At 39.8% G+C, this 18,231-nt stretch overlaps 1 protein-coding gene across 15 annotated transcripts; it reads left to right on the forward strand.

The window, feature by feature from the left end:
- The first annotated feature begins 1,032 nt into the window (after nt 1-1,032).
- LOC103420161 (homeobox-leucine zipper protein ROC3) lies at nt 1,033-6,947 on the forward strand. Of its 15 annotated transcripts, none has more exons than XM_070823382.1 (12): nt 1,033-1,169; nt 1,743-2,001; nt 2,121-2,305; nt 2,407-2,524; nt 2,945-3,133; nt 3,441-3,944; nt 4,219-4,320; nt 4,410-4,622; nt 4,857-5,025; nt 5,188-5,456; nt 5,558-5,656; nt 5,822-6,947. In XM_070823382.1, exons 2-12 carry the CDS (start codon nt 1,837-1,839, stop codon nt 6,311-6,313), a joined length of 2,505 nt encoding a protein of 834 aa, XP_070679483.1. In that variant the 5' UTR covers nt 1,033-1,169; nt 1,743-1,836; the 3' UTR covers nt 6,314-6,947. The 15 variants fall into 15 exon arrangements, with proteins under 15 accessions (XP_070679483.1, XP_028960260.1, XP_028960266.1 ...); XM_029104427.2 differs by having other exon boundaries at nt 1,045-1,169; nt 1,749-2,001; nt 5,540-5,656; XM_029104433.2 differs by having other exon boundaries at nt 1,045-1,169; nt 1,749-2,001.
- Nucleotides 6,948-18,231: the final 11,284 nt, after the last annotated feature.

The following is an 18,231-nucleotide window of genomic DNA, read 5'->3' on the forward strand; positions in this document are numbered from 1 at the left end:
ATACAATTTTGAGATGTAAAACCCACTATGATATGGAGATGGATTGTCTGCCCTCCTTTCTCCATACCCTTCTCATACCCTCCTGTTTTGTGTGGTCACGGTTAAGCCACGTCAATATTTGTTTTTTGTCTTATTATTTTTATATAAAAATTAATATAAAATATTGGCATGACTTAACCGTGACCGCATAAAACAGGAGGGCATGGGGAGAGTATGGAAAGAGGAGGGCAGACAATCCTTCTCCCTATGATATCTCATTTTACATGTTCGAAGCAATCTTAAATATTAATTCTACTCCAATACAGAAATACAAGTTTCAAACCTCGTTTACTTTTCTGTCTTGAACTAATAGACCCCACCTCCAAGTTGAATTATATGGACTATATCGTCCGACCTCCAACCGTGTTGAGGACTCCGCCATGAGCAGTGGAAGTGGGAACTCACATTCAGATAAACGGACGGCCCAGATCCTTTGACCCCGTTCTCAACAGTTACAACCCTAGTTTTTTTTTTTAATTTTAATTTTTAACAAACGATATTATCTTTGAAGGGGATGGACTTGGCCTCACAATAGACAAGTAATAATGTGGTTCGAATTCGCTGAATTGAATATAAAACTTCTTACTTACAAGTAAAAATGAATATCAGTAAACCGTAATACTAAATAGTTGTTAAGTTTCAACCCCCCTCTCCTTCTAAAAGTCAATTTCCTTCGCTTAGCCATTTCCGCTCCCCACTGACTTTAATTTCCCTAGTTATAGCAGAAGCAATTACCGCACGCGACCGAAGCGCGAGTACAGTCCCCAAATCAAATAACAGAAGTTGCGTGAATACACGCGTCCTTAATTGGCTTGGGGGTTTTAGTCGAAAGAAAGGGGTTTGACTTGGGGATGAGACTTGTCTGGGAGAAACGCTTGCTCTTCCATCGAGAAACTGACACGTGTACTGAAACGGCCGACGACGAATTAAGTGGCGTTGATCGGTTTCTGTCGAAACGCATTTACCACGCACAGTAAATTAATAAATGTACAGATTTGTGGGGATGGAAAGAAAGAGTGTAAAAATGCTAAACGTAGAGAAATAGAGAGAGATGGAGAGAGAGGATGGGATACTAGCACCACTGGGTCTCTGAAGCTCTGAAGCACCAGCAGATCAACCAAACCAAAACGGTGAGTGATCGTTTTGCAAACAACACCGACACTACTTCTACTTCAACTGCATGGCTCTCTCCTCATTCTCTCTCTCTCTCTTTATCTTCCTCTAGTATCTTTACTGGTAGGTATCCATTAATTTTGTAGGTGGTAATGTTCATATTTAATGGTGATCTTTTTTGTTCCAACTGCAGCTGCCTGGAAGTATTGTTTTTTACAAAGTTTTAAATTTTATTCTGTTTTTTTTTTTTTTATACTTGAAATGGTTTTGTTAACGACTTGGTGGATAGAAATATCTCACCTCATTTTTGACAAATTTTTCAACCTTGAGTACTTCTAATTTCAGCATTTTTAATGTCTCCTTTGCAATGTTTTGGAGCTATAAAAAAATAGAAAGGAAAAGAAAAGATATTATTTCCTCTGGGTTTAAGTACTCTTCTTGTTTAAGTAATGTTCAATAAATTTACTTGACAGATAATTGTGATTTTTGCTTTGTTATATATATACATATATATATATATATATATATATGTATGTACGTATGTATGTATAAATGTTTCTGATCTTGTTTTGTGATACCAAATTTGAAAGTTTCAGGCTCAAACCTGAAGTGAAGAGAGAAGAGAGGAGCAAACCCTAGCTAGCTATCTGACAAAACTTTGAGTACTAGAGAGTCCAAGAAATAATGTATGGGCACTGCCAAGTAATGTCAAGCATGGCCATGGGAGGTGGCAACGTGGTCAGCCCGGAAACCCTCTTCTCGTCGCCGATCCAGAACCCTAACTTCAACTTCATGCCTACCCATCATCAGCTGCCCTTCCAGCCTTTCTCTTCCATTCTCAGTCCTCCTGTACGCAACCTTTCTGTTCATAATTTTGGCATTATTCAACAATCTCTTAACTAATTGTTAATTTGTAATGTTTGATCCTTTTAACTAACATTGTTTGCGATGATAAATGAAATAAACAGAAGGAAGAAAATGGGGTTCTGATGATGATGAAAGGAAAGGAAGATCAGATGATGGAGAGCGGGTCCGGGAGCGAGCAAATTGAAGAGAAATCAGGCAACGAACAAGAAGCCGACAACCAACTGCAACCGCCCAAGAAGAAACGCTACCATCGCCACACTGCTCATCAGATCCAAGAAATGGAAAAGTACTTCTACTATAGATCTCTCTCTCTCTCTCTCTCTCTCTCTCTCTCTCTCTCTCTCTCTAACAAAATAATTAACGTGTTAATTCCTTTACATATTACAGTATGTTTAAGGAGTGTCCGCACCCAGACGACAAGCAGAGGATGAAACTGAGTCAAGAACTGGGGCTGAAGCCGCGTCAGGTCAAGTTCTGGTTCCAAAACCGGCGAACCCAGATGAAGGTAATATTAACACGCTTCCCCAGAAACCGCGTTCATCGTTCTTACTCAACGACTAGCTTTAAGCCCAAACATATATAACCACGATCGCTCCATCTGTCTCTCTGCAGACTGCATATAAGTAATAGTCTTCTTTAGCAATTAATAAAGTCTGAAGCCAAATTAATATATGTGCATTAAACCCTTTACCAAATCATGTGCTTCCCAAAGTCCAGCAATAAATTATAGCTATCCATATCCCCTTTAGCATCTAGGATTGTCTTTTTTTTTTTCTTTTTCTTTTCCTTAATTTTGTTTTATGCGTGCCATTAGCAGCTAGGGTTATGTCAAGTATTGTTACAGCTACGATTTATTATCTTAATTTCTGCTTAAATTTGACTAATTCTTCTGTTTGTTGTGGTTTGAAAACAAAAATTATTGTAGGCACAACAAGATCGGTCTGATAATGTCATGCTTAGAGCGGAAAATGAGAACCTAAAGAACGAGAATTACCGGCTACAAGCAGCGCTGAGCAATATTATGTGCCCCAATTGTAAAGGTCCTGCTATGATTGCGGACATTGGCTTAGATGAACAACATCTTCGCCTTGAGAATGCTCGACTCAGAGAAGAGGTATTGATACTTCTCTTAATTATTTTATGGTAATTTCATTATCAAAAGTTCATTCTTTTTTTCTTTTTTTTGTACATGGAAAAAAAATAGCAGTGCAACTGTTTAATGTTTAATTATGATAATCAGCTGAATGGACTGCAGAACAAATTAATTAAGTTGAATAGTAATTTTGGATGATCAGAAGCAGTAAAAATTTTAATTGGATTGACTACAGCATATTGAAGAGAAATATATCTATTAATCATGCATTTTCATTTGTAAGTAATTGTTTAGGGTTGATAAGTTATTACAAAATTTGTGCTCACAGTTGGAACGAGTTTTCTGCTTGAATTCTCAATACACTAGTGGGCAGCAAATCCAAACAATGGCACCTGGAGCTCCACTAATGCCGGCGTTCAACTTGGATTTGGATATGAATATCTATTCAAGGCATTTCCAAGAGTACCCGATGACTTCTGCGGAAATGATTCCCATGCCTCTGTTACCACCGCATGTACCTTCTCACTACCCTGCTCCTGCTGGGAGTTGGGGTGGTGTCTTATCAGATGACGAAAAATCACTTGCAGTAGAGCTTGCGGTATCCTCAGTTGCCGAACTTATTAAGATGTGCCGGGCTGGTGAGCCTCTTTGGAGCCGGAACAATGAGAACGGGAAGGAAGTGTTAAATGTTGAAGAACATGCCCGCATATTCCCGCCATGGCCCTTGAACCTCAAGCAGCAGCCAAGTGATCAGTGCAGGACGGAAGCTACTCGCGATAGTGTTGTGGTTATCATGAATAGCATTAATCTTGTAGATGCCTTCCTTGATGCTGTAAGTGCCCTCGTTTTTATTAGAGAATTCATGCAATGCCTTGATTAATTAGTGAGTAATGTTCTTGGACCAGACAAAACCCTAGAATAAACTTAACCACTTTCATACATAGTTGCCAAACTATACAAATTATTCTTTTTCACCGTGTGATTACTTAATACTTAAAACAATTATTTCTGGGTGATCAAATATACCATATATCTATTATACTATAATCTGATAGATTACTTAATATTTAAAACAATTTTCTCTTATTTCAATTATCCTTTTGCAGAATAAGTGGATGGAATTATTTCCTTCTATAGTTTCAAGAGCTAAAACTGTTCAAGTTATTTCAGCAGATCCTTCAGGTCAAGCAAACGGTTCCCTTCAGCTGGTAGGTATCTCAAAGCTAGAAATTCTCAAATCATAAGTCCGTATGTTCATCAAGACACATTAATTGGTTGTACTTAATTGGATTTGCAGATGTATGCGGAATTGCAAGTTGTTTCTCCTCTGGTGCCAACCCGAGAAACTCATTTTCTACGTTATTGTCAACAAAATGAAGAGGAGGGCAGCTGGGCAATTGTTGATTTTCCCATAGATAGCTTCCATGACAACCTTCAATCATCTTTTCCCAGGTACAAGAGATGGCCGTCCGGCTGTCTTATCCAAGATATGCCCAATGGATACTCAAGGGTGTGTTCCCGCTTCTTTCACTCAACCTCTACGCGCATGCTTTTAGTTTTCCAGTTCCCTAGTTTTACCCATCAAAATATCGTACTCCTTTTGCAATCATTTCCTATAACATGTTAATTCAACCGATTCAAGTTCGCTTCCAACGTACATTTATATGGCCTTACTAGCGAAAGTAAAAATGTACGAGGGAAGTATTAGATGTACCAGACTTACTATTTTCTGGCTTCTGCACAGGTTACATGGATAGAACATGCACAGATAGAGGAGAAACCTGTACATCAAATATTCAGTCACTATGTCTACAGTGGGATGGCATTTGGGGCGCAACGATGGCTTGCAGTCTTACAAAGGCAATGCGAAAGGGTTGCAAGTCTCATGGCCAGAAATATATCAGACCTCGGAGGTTAAATTACTGATCTTTCTTCTTATCATATAATCAAGTGATAATTATTTTTCAGAGATAAACAGTTACCTGTTACAAACTAGTTGCCAGCATTTATAATCAAGGAATCGTATAATTAATTGTTGGTGATTAACATATATTAATTGGCGTCTGTACATGTAGTGATACCTTCACCCGAAGCACGCAAGAACATGATGAAATTGGCTCAGAGAATGATAAGAACGTTTTGTGTAAGCATGAGCACCTCCAATGGGCAGTCGTGGACGGCTATATCTGATTCCCCAGGTGACACTGTTAGAATAACCACAAGGAAAGTCACAGAAGCTGGTCAACCCATTGGGGTCATTCTCACTGCTGTTTCTACCACTTGGCTCCCTTATTCGCACTACCGTGTCTTTGAACTCCTACGGGATGAACGCCGCAGAGCTCAGGTACTTATGTTGTTTCGCTAAAACAAGTAAAAACCAGCTATGGTTATTCTCTTGACACAAAATGTTTTGCTGATCTCTTTTAGCCTCCTGCATTATGTCAGCAGCTCGATGTTCTTACCAATGGGAATTCCCTACATGAAGTGGCTCACATTGCCAATGGCTCTCATCCTGGAAACTGCATTTCTCTTCTTCGCATAAATGTAAGCTTACGCACTCCCTTTGAATTTACTTCTACTAATATAACGTATTGCTACTTTACATCTTCCTTATAAATTATTCCTGTAGTTCAAATCTCCTTTTCATTTTCAATTCGTACTAATACATAACTGACCATCATATATTACTTCATACGTTTATATATACAGGTATCAAGCAACTCATCGCAGAACATAGAGATAATGCTACAAGAGAGCTGCACTGATGAGTCAGGCAGCCTGGTGGTGTATGCAACCATGGATGTTGATGGCATCCAGTTGGCAATGAGCGGAGAAGACCCATCCTGCATTCCCCTCCTTCCTCTAGGCTTTGTCATTGTCCCAGTGCAGCCTATGGAATCTAGTGCTGCCACTGCAGCTGATCATGGAACCTCATCGCCAGATCAGAATCAGGAAAAGCGCATCATGAACTCGGGTTGTTTGCTGACTGTGGGGTTTCAAGTTCTTGCCAGCACAAGCCCATCTGCAAAACTCAACCTCTCCAGTGTCACCGCGATGAACAACCATCTCTGCAACTCGGTGCAGCAGATCATTTCCGCCCTCGGTAGCAGCAACATTTGCACCACCGCTACTACTGATAATGTCAGTGTTGGCGTTATTTCTGGCGGATCTGACCATCCCACTGCTGCGACCCCGCAGTAACAGCTATATACATATAGCTGCACCTAAGTCTCTCTTCCTTCTTCCCCAACCAGAGACAAACCATCTAGCAGTTTGGTCTTGTTTTGTAATCATGCATGCATACTAAATTTAGGGTTTGCAATCGGAATTTGTTATTCATACTAAAAAAAAGTCATCCCGCATTCCTTTTATACCGTAATTAGTGATTCACTAAATTGGTACTTGAATCACAAGAAGGAATGCAGCATGACTTTTTTAGAGCGTGAATAACAACTTCCTCCTAATTTATATTTGTTAGTCCAAGGGCATTAGAGGTGTGTGGTAGTGGTCCTTTGGTAAATAAGAGGGAGATGCATGGTGTAAGAAGTAGTGGAGTGGTGCGTGGTAGTTGTTAGGTTGTGGATGTGGTGGTTGAGAGCGGGGAGTCAAGAGCGCACCATGTACAAGTACCCTTGGTTTCTGGTGAGGTTCAAAAAGTAGGCAAATTAAAGAGAATGGGGCCTCACCAGTCAGCAAGGGTGGTGGTTCGGGTATTGACTTCTCCCTGTGTGTTGCCTTTTCTGTCTTCTTTATTTTGCGTCTTCTATTTCTGGACTGACTTGTCTGTTGGCTTTTGTGTTTATGATAAGAATTTAATGCATCTGAATTTTTTTAATTTGGAAATTTTCACCTTTTTCTTTATTTCTTAGAATTTGTATCTTTATAAACACATACGGTTCATTTAGGCCAACTTCAACCATGACCTAAAACCTATTTTTACTCTTCTATTCCCCCCCCCCTCCAATTCAATCCAATTCGAGTTCTAATTTGGACCTTAAACCTAAAACAAAACCGAATACCAGCCAAGATTTAGCCCAAAAGCAGTGATAGAGCCCAGCTGTGCGCATGGACGCGCTACAAAAAGGCCCAACAACTCGCAAAACACGCCTCACGCGTTTTGCAGCCTTCAGCGCCCGGCATAGGGGGGCTCACTGTCAGGGCAGCTGTTGGCCACCATCACGAGCTCAACGACTCTATTTTTAATCCTACGGCTAATTTCATTGGACCGTTGATTGATCCAACAATCCAGATTCAACTTATTTTTATAAAAAAAAAATCTAATTTTAAAATACATTGAATCAATCAGCTGAGATCGAATATAATAAAATCTAACGGCAAAAAAAAAGATGTAACGGCCCAAATTTAAATCCAACGACTAAAATAATTAAAAAAAATTATTTAACACAAAATTCACCTAAAAACTCTATAAATACCTATGTATTTGTTCAAATATCAACACAAAACTCATTTTCTCCTACAATTCTTCCAATTTTTCTTTCTACCATTTCTTCCCATTTCCAAATTTTCAAGATGGCAACAGAGCATATTAGAGGTCATAATTGGACCTTTGAGGAAGATGTTGTTTTATGCTTCGCATGGGTTTCTATTAGCGAAGATGGTGTCGTTGGTACGAATCAAAATAAAAAGGTTTTGTGGGGTAAAATCGTTGATAAGTTTAATGAAAACTCCAACACCGACCAAAGGGAATGTGGTGGTGTTTACGATCGATGGAAGGTTATCAACAAAGCGTGCACTTTATGGAAGGGAAGCTTGGAGAGAGCCGTGGTTGACATGGCTGGTGGAAGGAGCGCTGCAGAAGTTGTGAGTTTCTTTGTTGATATTTTATTTGGAGTAATGTTATTCATACCATATTTTTGTACTACATTTTCACACCACCTTATGTGGCATTTGTTGTGGACAGTCACATCATTTGAATTAATCAGAATTTTAAATTTAGTTCATTATTTAATAAACTAATAATTAAGAAAAACTAGTTAATTAAATGATTATTGTGGTATACGAGGAGTCTTTCTTCTTCATTTCCTTGGGTTTTGTAAATTTTTCTAATGATGTGGCTATCCACATCAGATGCCACCTAAGGTGATATAGAAATGTGGTATAAAAACATGGTATGAATAACATTACTCTTTAATTTTTCTTATTTTGCAACTAATTGTTTTTCCGTATTTCTTGCATAGGGTGACAAAGCAATGGCAATTTACACGACAAGAACTACACCAAAAAATCAAGTTTTTAAGTTGCAACATGCTTGGAACGTCCTCAAGGATTGTCCGAGGTGGGGAACCGATGCAGACAAACAATGGGGAAGATTATTTAATAGTGAAGCCGCACAGACAAATGATATCAATGAAGGTGTCGATGAATTGACCCCAACTTCTTCTTTTTCAAGGCCCCAGAGAAGTGATAAGCAAAAGGAAGCAAAGAGAAAAGGGAAGTTCCAAGATCCGATTAGTGCACAAATTGTTACCGAATTTGCAAGATTGACCGAAAGCCATAGCTCTTTGGAGGAAGAAGCGGCCCGAATGCATTTGGCCATTACGCACGAAGGGGATAGGGAGCAAGAAATGTTCGAATGTTCATGATGGAGGACCTCAACAAATACACTCTAGAGAGGAAGAAGTTCTTACATGATAAGAAAAAGGAAATTTGGTGAAGGCATGCCACAATGAGTATATTTCAAGATGATGATTCATCTCAAGACTATATCCCAAGTCCACCACCAAGTCAAGATGGTGGATATCATTATTAAGGTTATGTAGTTTACGAATTATCGATTATATTAAGTTTATGTGGTTTATTAATTGTCATTTGTATTAAGTTTCATGTATCGATTTAGTGATTTTTTAATATTTATCAGAATTTAAACATTTTTAGGTTAAAATGTTCATAAAATTAATTTAGGATAGTCTGCATAATTTTTTTTAAGTTAATTTTAACAAAAAAATTAGCTTAAATTCATTCTTTAATAATCTGGAGTTAAATTTTAAGCAAAAAGGGTTGGAACAGAAAAGTTGTTTCTAAGTTAAAACCAAAATTTTATGGGCTAAAAATTTTAGGTTTTAAGCCAAAAGTTGGATATGGTCTTAGAAAAGTTTTTTTTTCTCTTTTAAAACCACTCTTGCTCAAAAGTGCTTTCATTAAAAGTATTGTAGTTTTTTTTAATAAAAATACAAGTATTATCTTAAAAAGCACATGGAGTACTTTTTGAACACATAACTTTTTTTGTCAAATATAATCAGAAGCACTTTTATAATGTTAAGCACTTTTAGTTATTTTAAAATCAATTCTAAATAAGCCTCATAGCTTATATATTAGTCCAAAAATCTCAAAACTTATTTTTGTTACGTGTTGGCCCTGTTAGGATTAGTTCAGATGACCCTTATCTATTATTTCTAATTGATTAATTTTGAGTTAATATGTGTTTGGGCCATAAATAAAATTGAGCATGTTAAGGGGTTAAGTAATTTTAAAAAAAAATTAATGAAAATGACTTTAAAATTTTGCATTTTAACTAAAAATCATCTAATAACTTTATTTAATGATAAGGACAAAAAGAAAAAAAAACATAAAATAAAAACATGTGTGTCCAGCTAAGTTTCATAAATAGTATCGTACCATTAAATTTCATAAACAGTGTAGTATCGTTAAGTATCATAAACAGGGTAATACCGTTAAGTTTCAAAAACAGTGTAATACCGTTAAGTTTCATAAACATTGTAGTACCATTAAGTTTTGTTGATGCATAAAATTAGCGAGGACTTTGGTACAACAGAAAGTGTTAAGTTTGTGACCTTCACTATATTGCTCCAGTCACTAGTGTAGATAAGTATGTAAATGGATAGAGACAAGGAAACAAACACAAGATGTATGTGGTTCACTCAGATTGGCTACGTCCACGGAGTAGAGGAGTTCTCATTAATTGTGAAGGGTTTACACAAGTACATAGGTTCAAGCTCTCATTTAGTGAGTACAAGTGAATGATTTAGTACAAATGACATTAGGAAATATTGTGAGAGAATGATCTCTATTTATAGAAGAGAGTTTCTAGTTTCATTCTGATATTGATATATGTCGTGTTGTGATTGGCTTCTGATGTTGACACATGTCGCACTATGATTGGCTTCTGATGTTAACACTTGTCGCGCTGTGATTGGCCTTTTGGTTGGAGGGAAACTCTTATAGGTCCTTGACGATATAACGTTGACCGGTGCTCAGTAGTTTCGGGATTGGTTAAGTATGATACAAACAGTGCTCCCCTAAGTTCCCGAGTGAGGGAAACTCCTCGGTTGGGGACTTGCAAGATCCAAGCCATTGAGTAATCACGAAACTTCTAAGTACCGAAGTGTGGTATCATTTTTACTTGCCTTATCTGTCTCATACGTAGATGTAGCATCTTCTCTAGAAGTACTTTTCCTCCATCCAAGGGTGGTATCTTTAACCGATGAAGATGCACAAGGTAATGTATCAATTTCACATGAAGCTTACTTGTAGTTTCGGGCTTGGTCAAGTGCGATACAAAATTCTATAGTAGGAGTTCCCCAAGTCGCCAAGCTAGGAGATTTGCCGAAAGAGGTAACAGACAAGGTAAGCAATCAGACTTCCAAGCAAGCAACCTGGATCGGAGGTTCGACTTCGGCTTCCGGTTGATTGTTCTCTTTCTCTTTGTGTCGTAAACAGCAACAAGGATAAAGAGAAGCAAATGGATAAGAGATGATATGAGATACTTTTGCTTTTGAAGAAGTAACTTTCCACAAGCTTATTCTTGCTTTTGAACAATGGCAAAGGAAAAGACAGGGAAAAATCATGATATGGGATACTCTTCCTTTTGACCCTTATGATATGAGATACTCTTGCTCTGGTATGGCTGGTTTGCATAGGTAATATTGGGGGGAAGAAAGCTGAGTACTTTGAGAGGCTTCGTTGGGAATGCATTCTCAAATATGAGGAAGGGTTGAGCATTTTTACAGGTTTGCCTGTCCGTGGAGGATGGAGGTCGACATATATAGGAGTCTTCATAACAACAAGTAGTAATGCTATTCCTTTACCCTTCTTGGTCGTAGCAATGTAGTGGGAACTGCAAGTTTTATCCAAGAAAATCTGGCTCTCGAAGTTCGGAAAGCGATGCCTCTTTGATTTTCGAACAAGGAATCCGGTCGGGGATCTGGCTTTCGAGATTTGGAGAACGGTGCCTCTTCGATTTTTGAGAAAGCAATCATGTTGGGAGTCTGGCTCTTGAGATTCGGAGAGTGGTACCTCTTCGATTTTTGAGAAAGTAATTGTCACAGCCCGTCCTGAGATTTTCTTATTCAGGACGTGAAATGATGGAATTGCCCTTAACGGGCATTAAGGTACCTGGGTGTGTGACATTATTTGGTCTAATCTTAGATATGTTTCGGAAGAAAATAAATAAGATAAGTTGGCTTATTAATTTGGTTCTTGTTAATTTGGTTAGGGATTTGGAAAAATGGATGGTGTGGATTGAATGTGGGCACCTAAACCCTCACACTCTCCCTTTCTCTATCTCGTAGCCCTCTATCTCTCCTCCATCTCGACGCACCCTCTCTCTCACACCCATATTGTACGGCCTCACCCAAAATCCCCCAAAACTCAGTGGATAGAGGTAACCAAGGTAAGAATCTTCATCCTTGAGATGTTTTGAGTTGATTGGTACTGGTTTTAGGACGTAGAACCTTCGATTTCACGTGAATCTGAAACCCCCATTTTTTGTCACTGTTCATGCACACGTGAAATGTTGTGTTTCAGGGAATTCTAAGCTTATAGTGAGCTTAGTGAGGTCCCAAGGAAGCTCGGAGTGCTTCGTTTGAAGGATTTGGACGTCGGGATCGCGAGGGTTAAGTTTGGCCGGTTTTGCTTGAATTTTTCCGGTAAGATTTAGTTGTTTTTTAACCTTAAAAGTAGTGTACTGTGATTCTACATGTTTGGGGCTTTATTTTGGTATAAAATACGAAGAAAATGGTTGAGAAACGAAGGAGAACGAGACGTTCAAAGTTTGGCCAGAAACCGGTCGATGTGGTATATTCATATACCCAAATTGAGCATCGTATGAGAAGTTATTTCGAATTGTTGGTTATGTGTTTAAATTAACGTTTTTATAGTTGTTTCGCATATAGGTGACACTTATCCCGAGGACGAGCGCATCCAGGGACGTCACGGGGGTTACGACCCATCGACTTATCAGTGAGTGGGCAGTTTTGTTTTCGTATTACCTATATACCACTGTTTTTTCCCAGAAAATGCGTTTATATGAAAATTATGATTTAAATTGCCGTGCATGCAAATGTTGAGATATTTAGTTTGATAATCGATGGATATATATGTTAATTGACTCGGTGGACGCACAGGTGAGTTTTTATATTATTCAAATGAGTTATTTTATGAGAATTGCATTGAAAGCTCATAACCTGCACCCTAGGTGTTAGTGCTTATATTATTATTCACCACACCGCACGCTCGTCTTGGATCCAAGTAGGTGGATGTCGTACAGACCATGTGAAGGTTCCGACATGCTAGTCGTATAGATCACTAGATGTGATTCCGACTAGTGGGTGACCTTAGTTATGCGCGCTGATGATTGATGAGAGAAGCACTAGAGCGTATTTATACACCTTTCATCGTACAGACTACTATACGTAGTTCCGAGTGATGTGCAGTGTAGTGCCGTACAGGTCACAGTTGGTGACTCCGGCAGGGCCGTATAGGTCACTGTGGTGACTCCGGCTGAGTGGGATGTTGAGCTTTAAAATCAGCCGTACAGGACCATTGTAGGGTCTCCGGTTGATTTATTATTTCACCTGATTGATATTGATGCATTTCTGACTATATTTGGCATGACGTGGTATATTATTTCTAATATGTTATGTTGATGGATATGAGCTGAGTTTTGATGATATGTGTATATGTTTATATACTATTTTTCTGGGAAAGTATACAGGTTTTACGGTGAGGGGTTAGAAATGTTTTAAATGAACTGTTTTGGAAAATCTTTGATTTTACTGACCCACTCATCTTTGTTTTGCGCCCCTCCAGGTTCTAGTTAGCGGTTGGTGGCTCTCGAGGTCTTTTTCGGCATTCTGACAAACGTTCTGCATGTAGGACTCACCTGCGGGTGATGTACTTTTATTTTGGTCCTACTTGACTGCACTTAAACCTATGCTCTAAATTTATGTGTTTACCTTATAACTCATCCTTTTATTCTAATAGGTGGTTCTACTAAAGATTGGTTTGAATTCCTTCATTTTCTGTTATATCTTGCTTCCGCGTCGCACTTTTGGTTACATCATGCTCACGTGACGGCCAGCACGCCTTGGTCCTCTGGGTTGGGGTGTGTCAGTTTGGTATCAGAGCCTAGGTTGCAGTCCTGTATAATTGTTAATGCTTTAATGATCTTTTGATGTTTTCTGTCAGAATTATGCCGCCTCGTAGAGAGGGTAGGGAGTCCCGCCGTACTCCTGAACCTAATTTCCCGGATATCACTCAGTTAGGGGAAGCAATGGCCCAGGCTTTTCAGAATGCCATCCGTCCTCCTCCCCCACCTCAGAGGACACCCCTAGAGACCATGTACAATTTGAAACTGGATCGTTTTATGGGTAATGAAGGTCACGAGGGGGCAAAGAAATGGCTAGATCATATTGAAAAGACATTTCAGGTAATGCAAAGTCAGGGAAACTTTCCGGCTGATAGGTGGGTTGAGACCACTACCTGGTTTTTGGGTCGAGAACCGGCAGGTTGGTGGAGGAATCAGACGCAGTTTATGTCCCCAGCTATGGCATCTGATTGGGAAGTATTTAAAGATAATTTCAAGAAAAGATTTGTTCCCCCAGAGTATATTGATCGCAAGAAACAGGAATTTACTCGATTGAAACAGAAGAATATGACAGCTCATGAGTACTACAGAAAGTTTACTGATTTGTCTCGTTATGACCCTGATACAGCTGGTAATCAGGGAGAGATGCTTCGACGTTTCAAGTTGGGATCTAAGAAAAAGTGGCGGACTTTTGCCAGTGCACTTCCCTGCGCCGATTATCATGAGTTTTTCGAGATTTTGGTTAGGATGGAGGACTCTGATAATCTTCCCAGTGAGAGTGAGGATGACGAGGACAAGAATGACGGTCAGAAGAAGGATGATAAAGGTAAGGGTATCTCTATTCCGGGACCTCGCAAGACGCAGAATTTTAAGAAAAGTGGAGCCAGTTCAAGTTTTTCTAGTGGAGGATATAGTATTACTGGCCCGAGGAGAGGTGGTGGTAGATTTTCTGGTGGGCCTAGATTTTAGAGGTAGAGGGATTCTGGTGGTGCTGGTGGTTCTGGCGCTCCGTGGTGCCGCCGTTGTAATTTTCGTCATCATGGTGAGTGTAGGAGAGGTAGTGGTGCTTGTTTTACTTGTGAGTAAATGGGACATCGGGCTTCTCAGTGTCCCCAGGGTCAGCAGAGATCGCAGCAGACCACTATGCCACCTCCAGCACCGATTCAGCAGAGCTTTGGACCGGGCAGTTATGGCCAGTCGGGTCGTGGTGGTGCCTACCACTACCAGGGGGATGCTGCTCCGTATGCTTCCGGACCTTATCAGTACCCCCAGGAGCCTTATTCTCAGACAGGGTATTCTCAGGACTTTGGGGGTTATTCTTCTTATTCATCCATGCCAGTTGGTGGATCTCAGTGGCATCAGGGAGGTCAGCCCCGTCAGGGGGAAGTTGCTACTGGTGGTGCAGGATCATCTAGGCAGCCTAGTCAGTCAGGCCAGGAACGTGCTCCCCAGGGGCGAGGTAATCAAGGCAATAGAGGTCGTGGTGGACAACAGCAAGCTCAGGGGCGTGTTAATCACATCTTACTACAAGAGGCTCAGAACCATCCGGACTTGATCATGGGTACGTTAAATGTTCTTGGTCATTTTGCTAAGGTTTTGATTGATTGTGGTGCTACGCACTCTGTGATTTCTCATACGTTTGCTCAAATGACTCAACCTCACCCTTCACCTCTAGGATTTGATTTAGAGTTTGCCATGCCTAGAGGAGATAAATGTTATGTTGATAGTGTGTATCTTGGGTGTCCAGTGATGGTAGAGGGCATAGTTATGCCAGCTGATCTTATTCCGTTAGATATTGTGGATTTTGATGTGATTCTAGGGGCTGATTGGTTGCATTATAATCGTGCCCATATTGATTGTTATGGTAAATCAGTTACTTTTTATCGTCCTGGACTACCCGAGGTTACTTTTGTGGGCGAAAGAAGTGGGGTGAGGCATGGCGTTATTTCTGCCATAAGAGCAAGAAAATTATTATCAAAGGGTTGCCAAGGATATTTAGCACATGTGGTGTTAAATGATGTCGTTCCTAGCAGTATTGAGGAGGTTGGTGTGGTCAGACATTATCCTGATGTATTTCCTGATGATTTGCCAGGGCAGCCGCCAGACAGAGAGGTGGAATTCTCTATTGATTTGCTTCCAGGTACTGACCCTATATCTCTAACTCCTTATAGAATGGCTCCTGCTGAGTTGAGAGAATTAAAAATTCAGTTGCAAGAATTACTTGATAAGGGTTTCATTCAGCCTAGTTCGTCACCTTGGGGTGCTCCAGTATTATTTGTGAGGAAGAAATATGGAACTCTAAGGTTATGCATTGACTATAGGCAATTGAACCGGGTAACGATTAAAAACCGTTATCCATTGCCTCGCATCAACGATTTGTTTGATCAGCTGAAAGGTGCGTGTGTATTTTCTAAGATTGATTTGAGATCCGGTTATTATCAGTTGAAGATTAAAGAGGAAGATGTACCTAAGACAGCTTTCCGAACCCGTTACGGACATTATGAATTTCTGGTTATGCCATTTGGGTTGACTAATGCACCTGCAGCTTTCATAAGGTTGATGAATGAGGTATTCCAGCAATATCTTGATAAATTTGTTATTGTTTTTATTGATGATATTCTGGTATATTCTAAATCTAAAGCAGATCATATCCGACATCTTAACTTAGTGTTAAAGAAATTGAGGGAGCATCAGTTGTATGCTAAGTTCAGTAAATGTCAATTTTGGTTGACTGAAGTGGCATTTTTGGGGCATGTTGTATCGGTTCAAGGAATCCAAGTTGATCCTCAAAAGATAGCGGCAGTGGAGAATTGGGAGCAACCTCGAACCGTCACTGAGGTACGAAGTTTTCTTGGTTTAGCAGGTTATTATCGATGGTTTGTTCAGGATTTCTCTATGATTGCTTTGCCATTAACGAAGTTGACCAGGAAGGATGTTAAATTCGAGTAGGATGAAAACTGTGAGCGGAGTTTCCAGCAATTGAAATATTGCCTCACTCATGCCCCAGTATTGGTACTTCCTGATGATATCGGTAATTTTGAGATTTACAGTGATGCTTCCTTGAATGGTTTGGGATGTGTTTTGATGCAACATAATAGAGTGATTGCTTATGCTTCTCGACAGTTAAAAAATCATGAAAGGAACTATCCCACTCACGATCTTGAGTTAGCAGCCATTGTTTTTGCTTTGAAGATTTGGAGGCATTATTTATATGGTGAGAAGTGTAAGATCTTCACTGATCACAAGAGTCTTCAGTATCTGTTTACTCAGCATGATCTTAATCTTCGTCAGCGAATGTGGATGGAATTGTTAAGTGATTATGACTGTACTATCGAGTATCATCCGGGCCGTGCTAATGTAGTAGCTGATGCACTGAGTAGGAAACCTCAAGGTAGACTCAATGCCTTATATGCTAGCCGTGTTCCTCTTCTTGCTGAACTGAGGGCAACTGGAGTAAAGTTGGAGTTGGAAGATCGAAGTGGAGCCTTTCTTGCTAGTTTTCAAGTCAGGCCAGTTTTGGTTGATCGTATACTCGAAGCTCAGATGGTGGATGAGGAAATTCAAGAAATGGTTCAGTTAAGAAGTGAAGGGAAAAAGAAAGACCTCAGGATTCGGGAATCAGATGGTATGCTTATGCAGGAAAATAGAATGTATGTTCCGAATAATGAGGAATTAAAGAAGGAAATATTGGATGAAGCACATTGTTCAGCTTATGCGATGCACCCGGGAGGCACTAAGATGTATCATACCATTCGACCATTTTATTATTGGCCGGGTATGAAAAGGGAAATTGCTGAGTATGTGAGTAGATGTATTGTTTGCCAACAAGTTAAAGCAGAAAGAAAGAAGCCTTTTGGGCGAATGCAGCCACTTCCCGTTCCCCAGTAGAAATGGGAAAATATAACCATGGACTTCGTGTATAAACTTCCTCGTACACGAAACAGATTTGATGGTATTTGGGTGATTGTGGATCGACTTACCAAGTCAGCGCATTTCATTCCAGTGAGGGAGAAGTATCCTCTGAATAAATTGGCTAGGTTGTTCATTACGAAGATTGTGAAGTATCATGGAGTTCCAGTGAATATTATTTCTGATCGAGACCCAAGATTTACTTCTAAATTTTGGGTAGCTTTTCAGGAAACTCTTGGTACGCAATTGCTTTATAGCACTGCTTATCATCCTCAAACTGATGGGCAATCAGAGATGACGATTCTGACGTTGGAGGATATGTTGAGATCTTCAGTGTTACAATTCGGTGATTCCTGGCATGATCGTCTGGACTTGATGGAATTTGCCTACAATAATAGTTTTCACTCGAGCATTGGCATGTCACCATTTGAGGCACTTTATGGTAGGGCGTGTCGTACACCATTGTGTTGGTCTGAGGTTGGTGAAAGAGTGTTAGAAGGCCCAGAGATTGTGGATGAGACTACTCAAAATATTCAGGTGATTAAGTCTAACTTGAAAGCAGCCCAAGATCGACAAAAGAGTTTAGCTGATCGACATGCCACTGATCGAGTGTATAATGTGGGCGATTGGGTGTTTTTGAAATTGTCACCTTGGAGAGGTGTGGTACGATTTGGAAAAAGAGGGAAGCTAAGTCCGAGACACATTGGACCCTATGTGATCACTGAAAGAGTTGGTGAAGTTGTCTACCGGTTGGAGTTGCCCCCGGAGTTATCTAAGGTCCATAATATGTTCCACGTCTCTATGCTTCGACATTATATTTCTGATCCTTCTCATGTGATCCCTCCTCAACCGCTAGAGATTAATC

Source organism: Malus domestica, chromosome 06 (genome assembly GCF_042453785.1).
Source record: "Malus domestica chromosome 06, GDT2T_hap1".
Classification (NCBI taxonomy): Eukaryota; Viridiplantae; Streptophyta; class Magnoliopsida; order Rosales; family Rosaceae; genus Malus; species Malus domestica.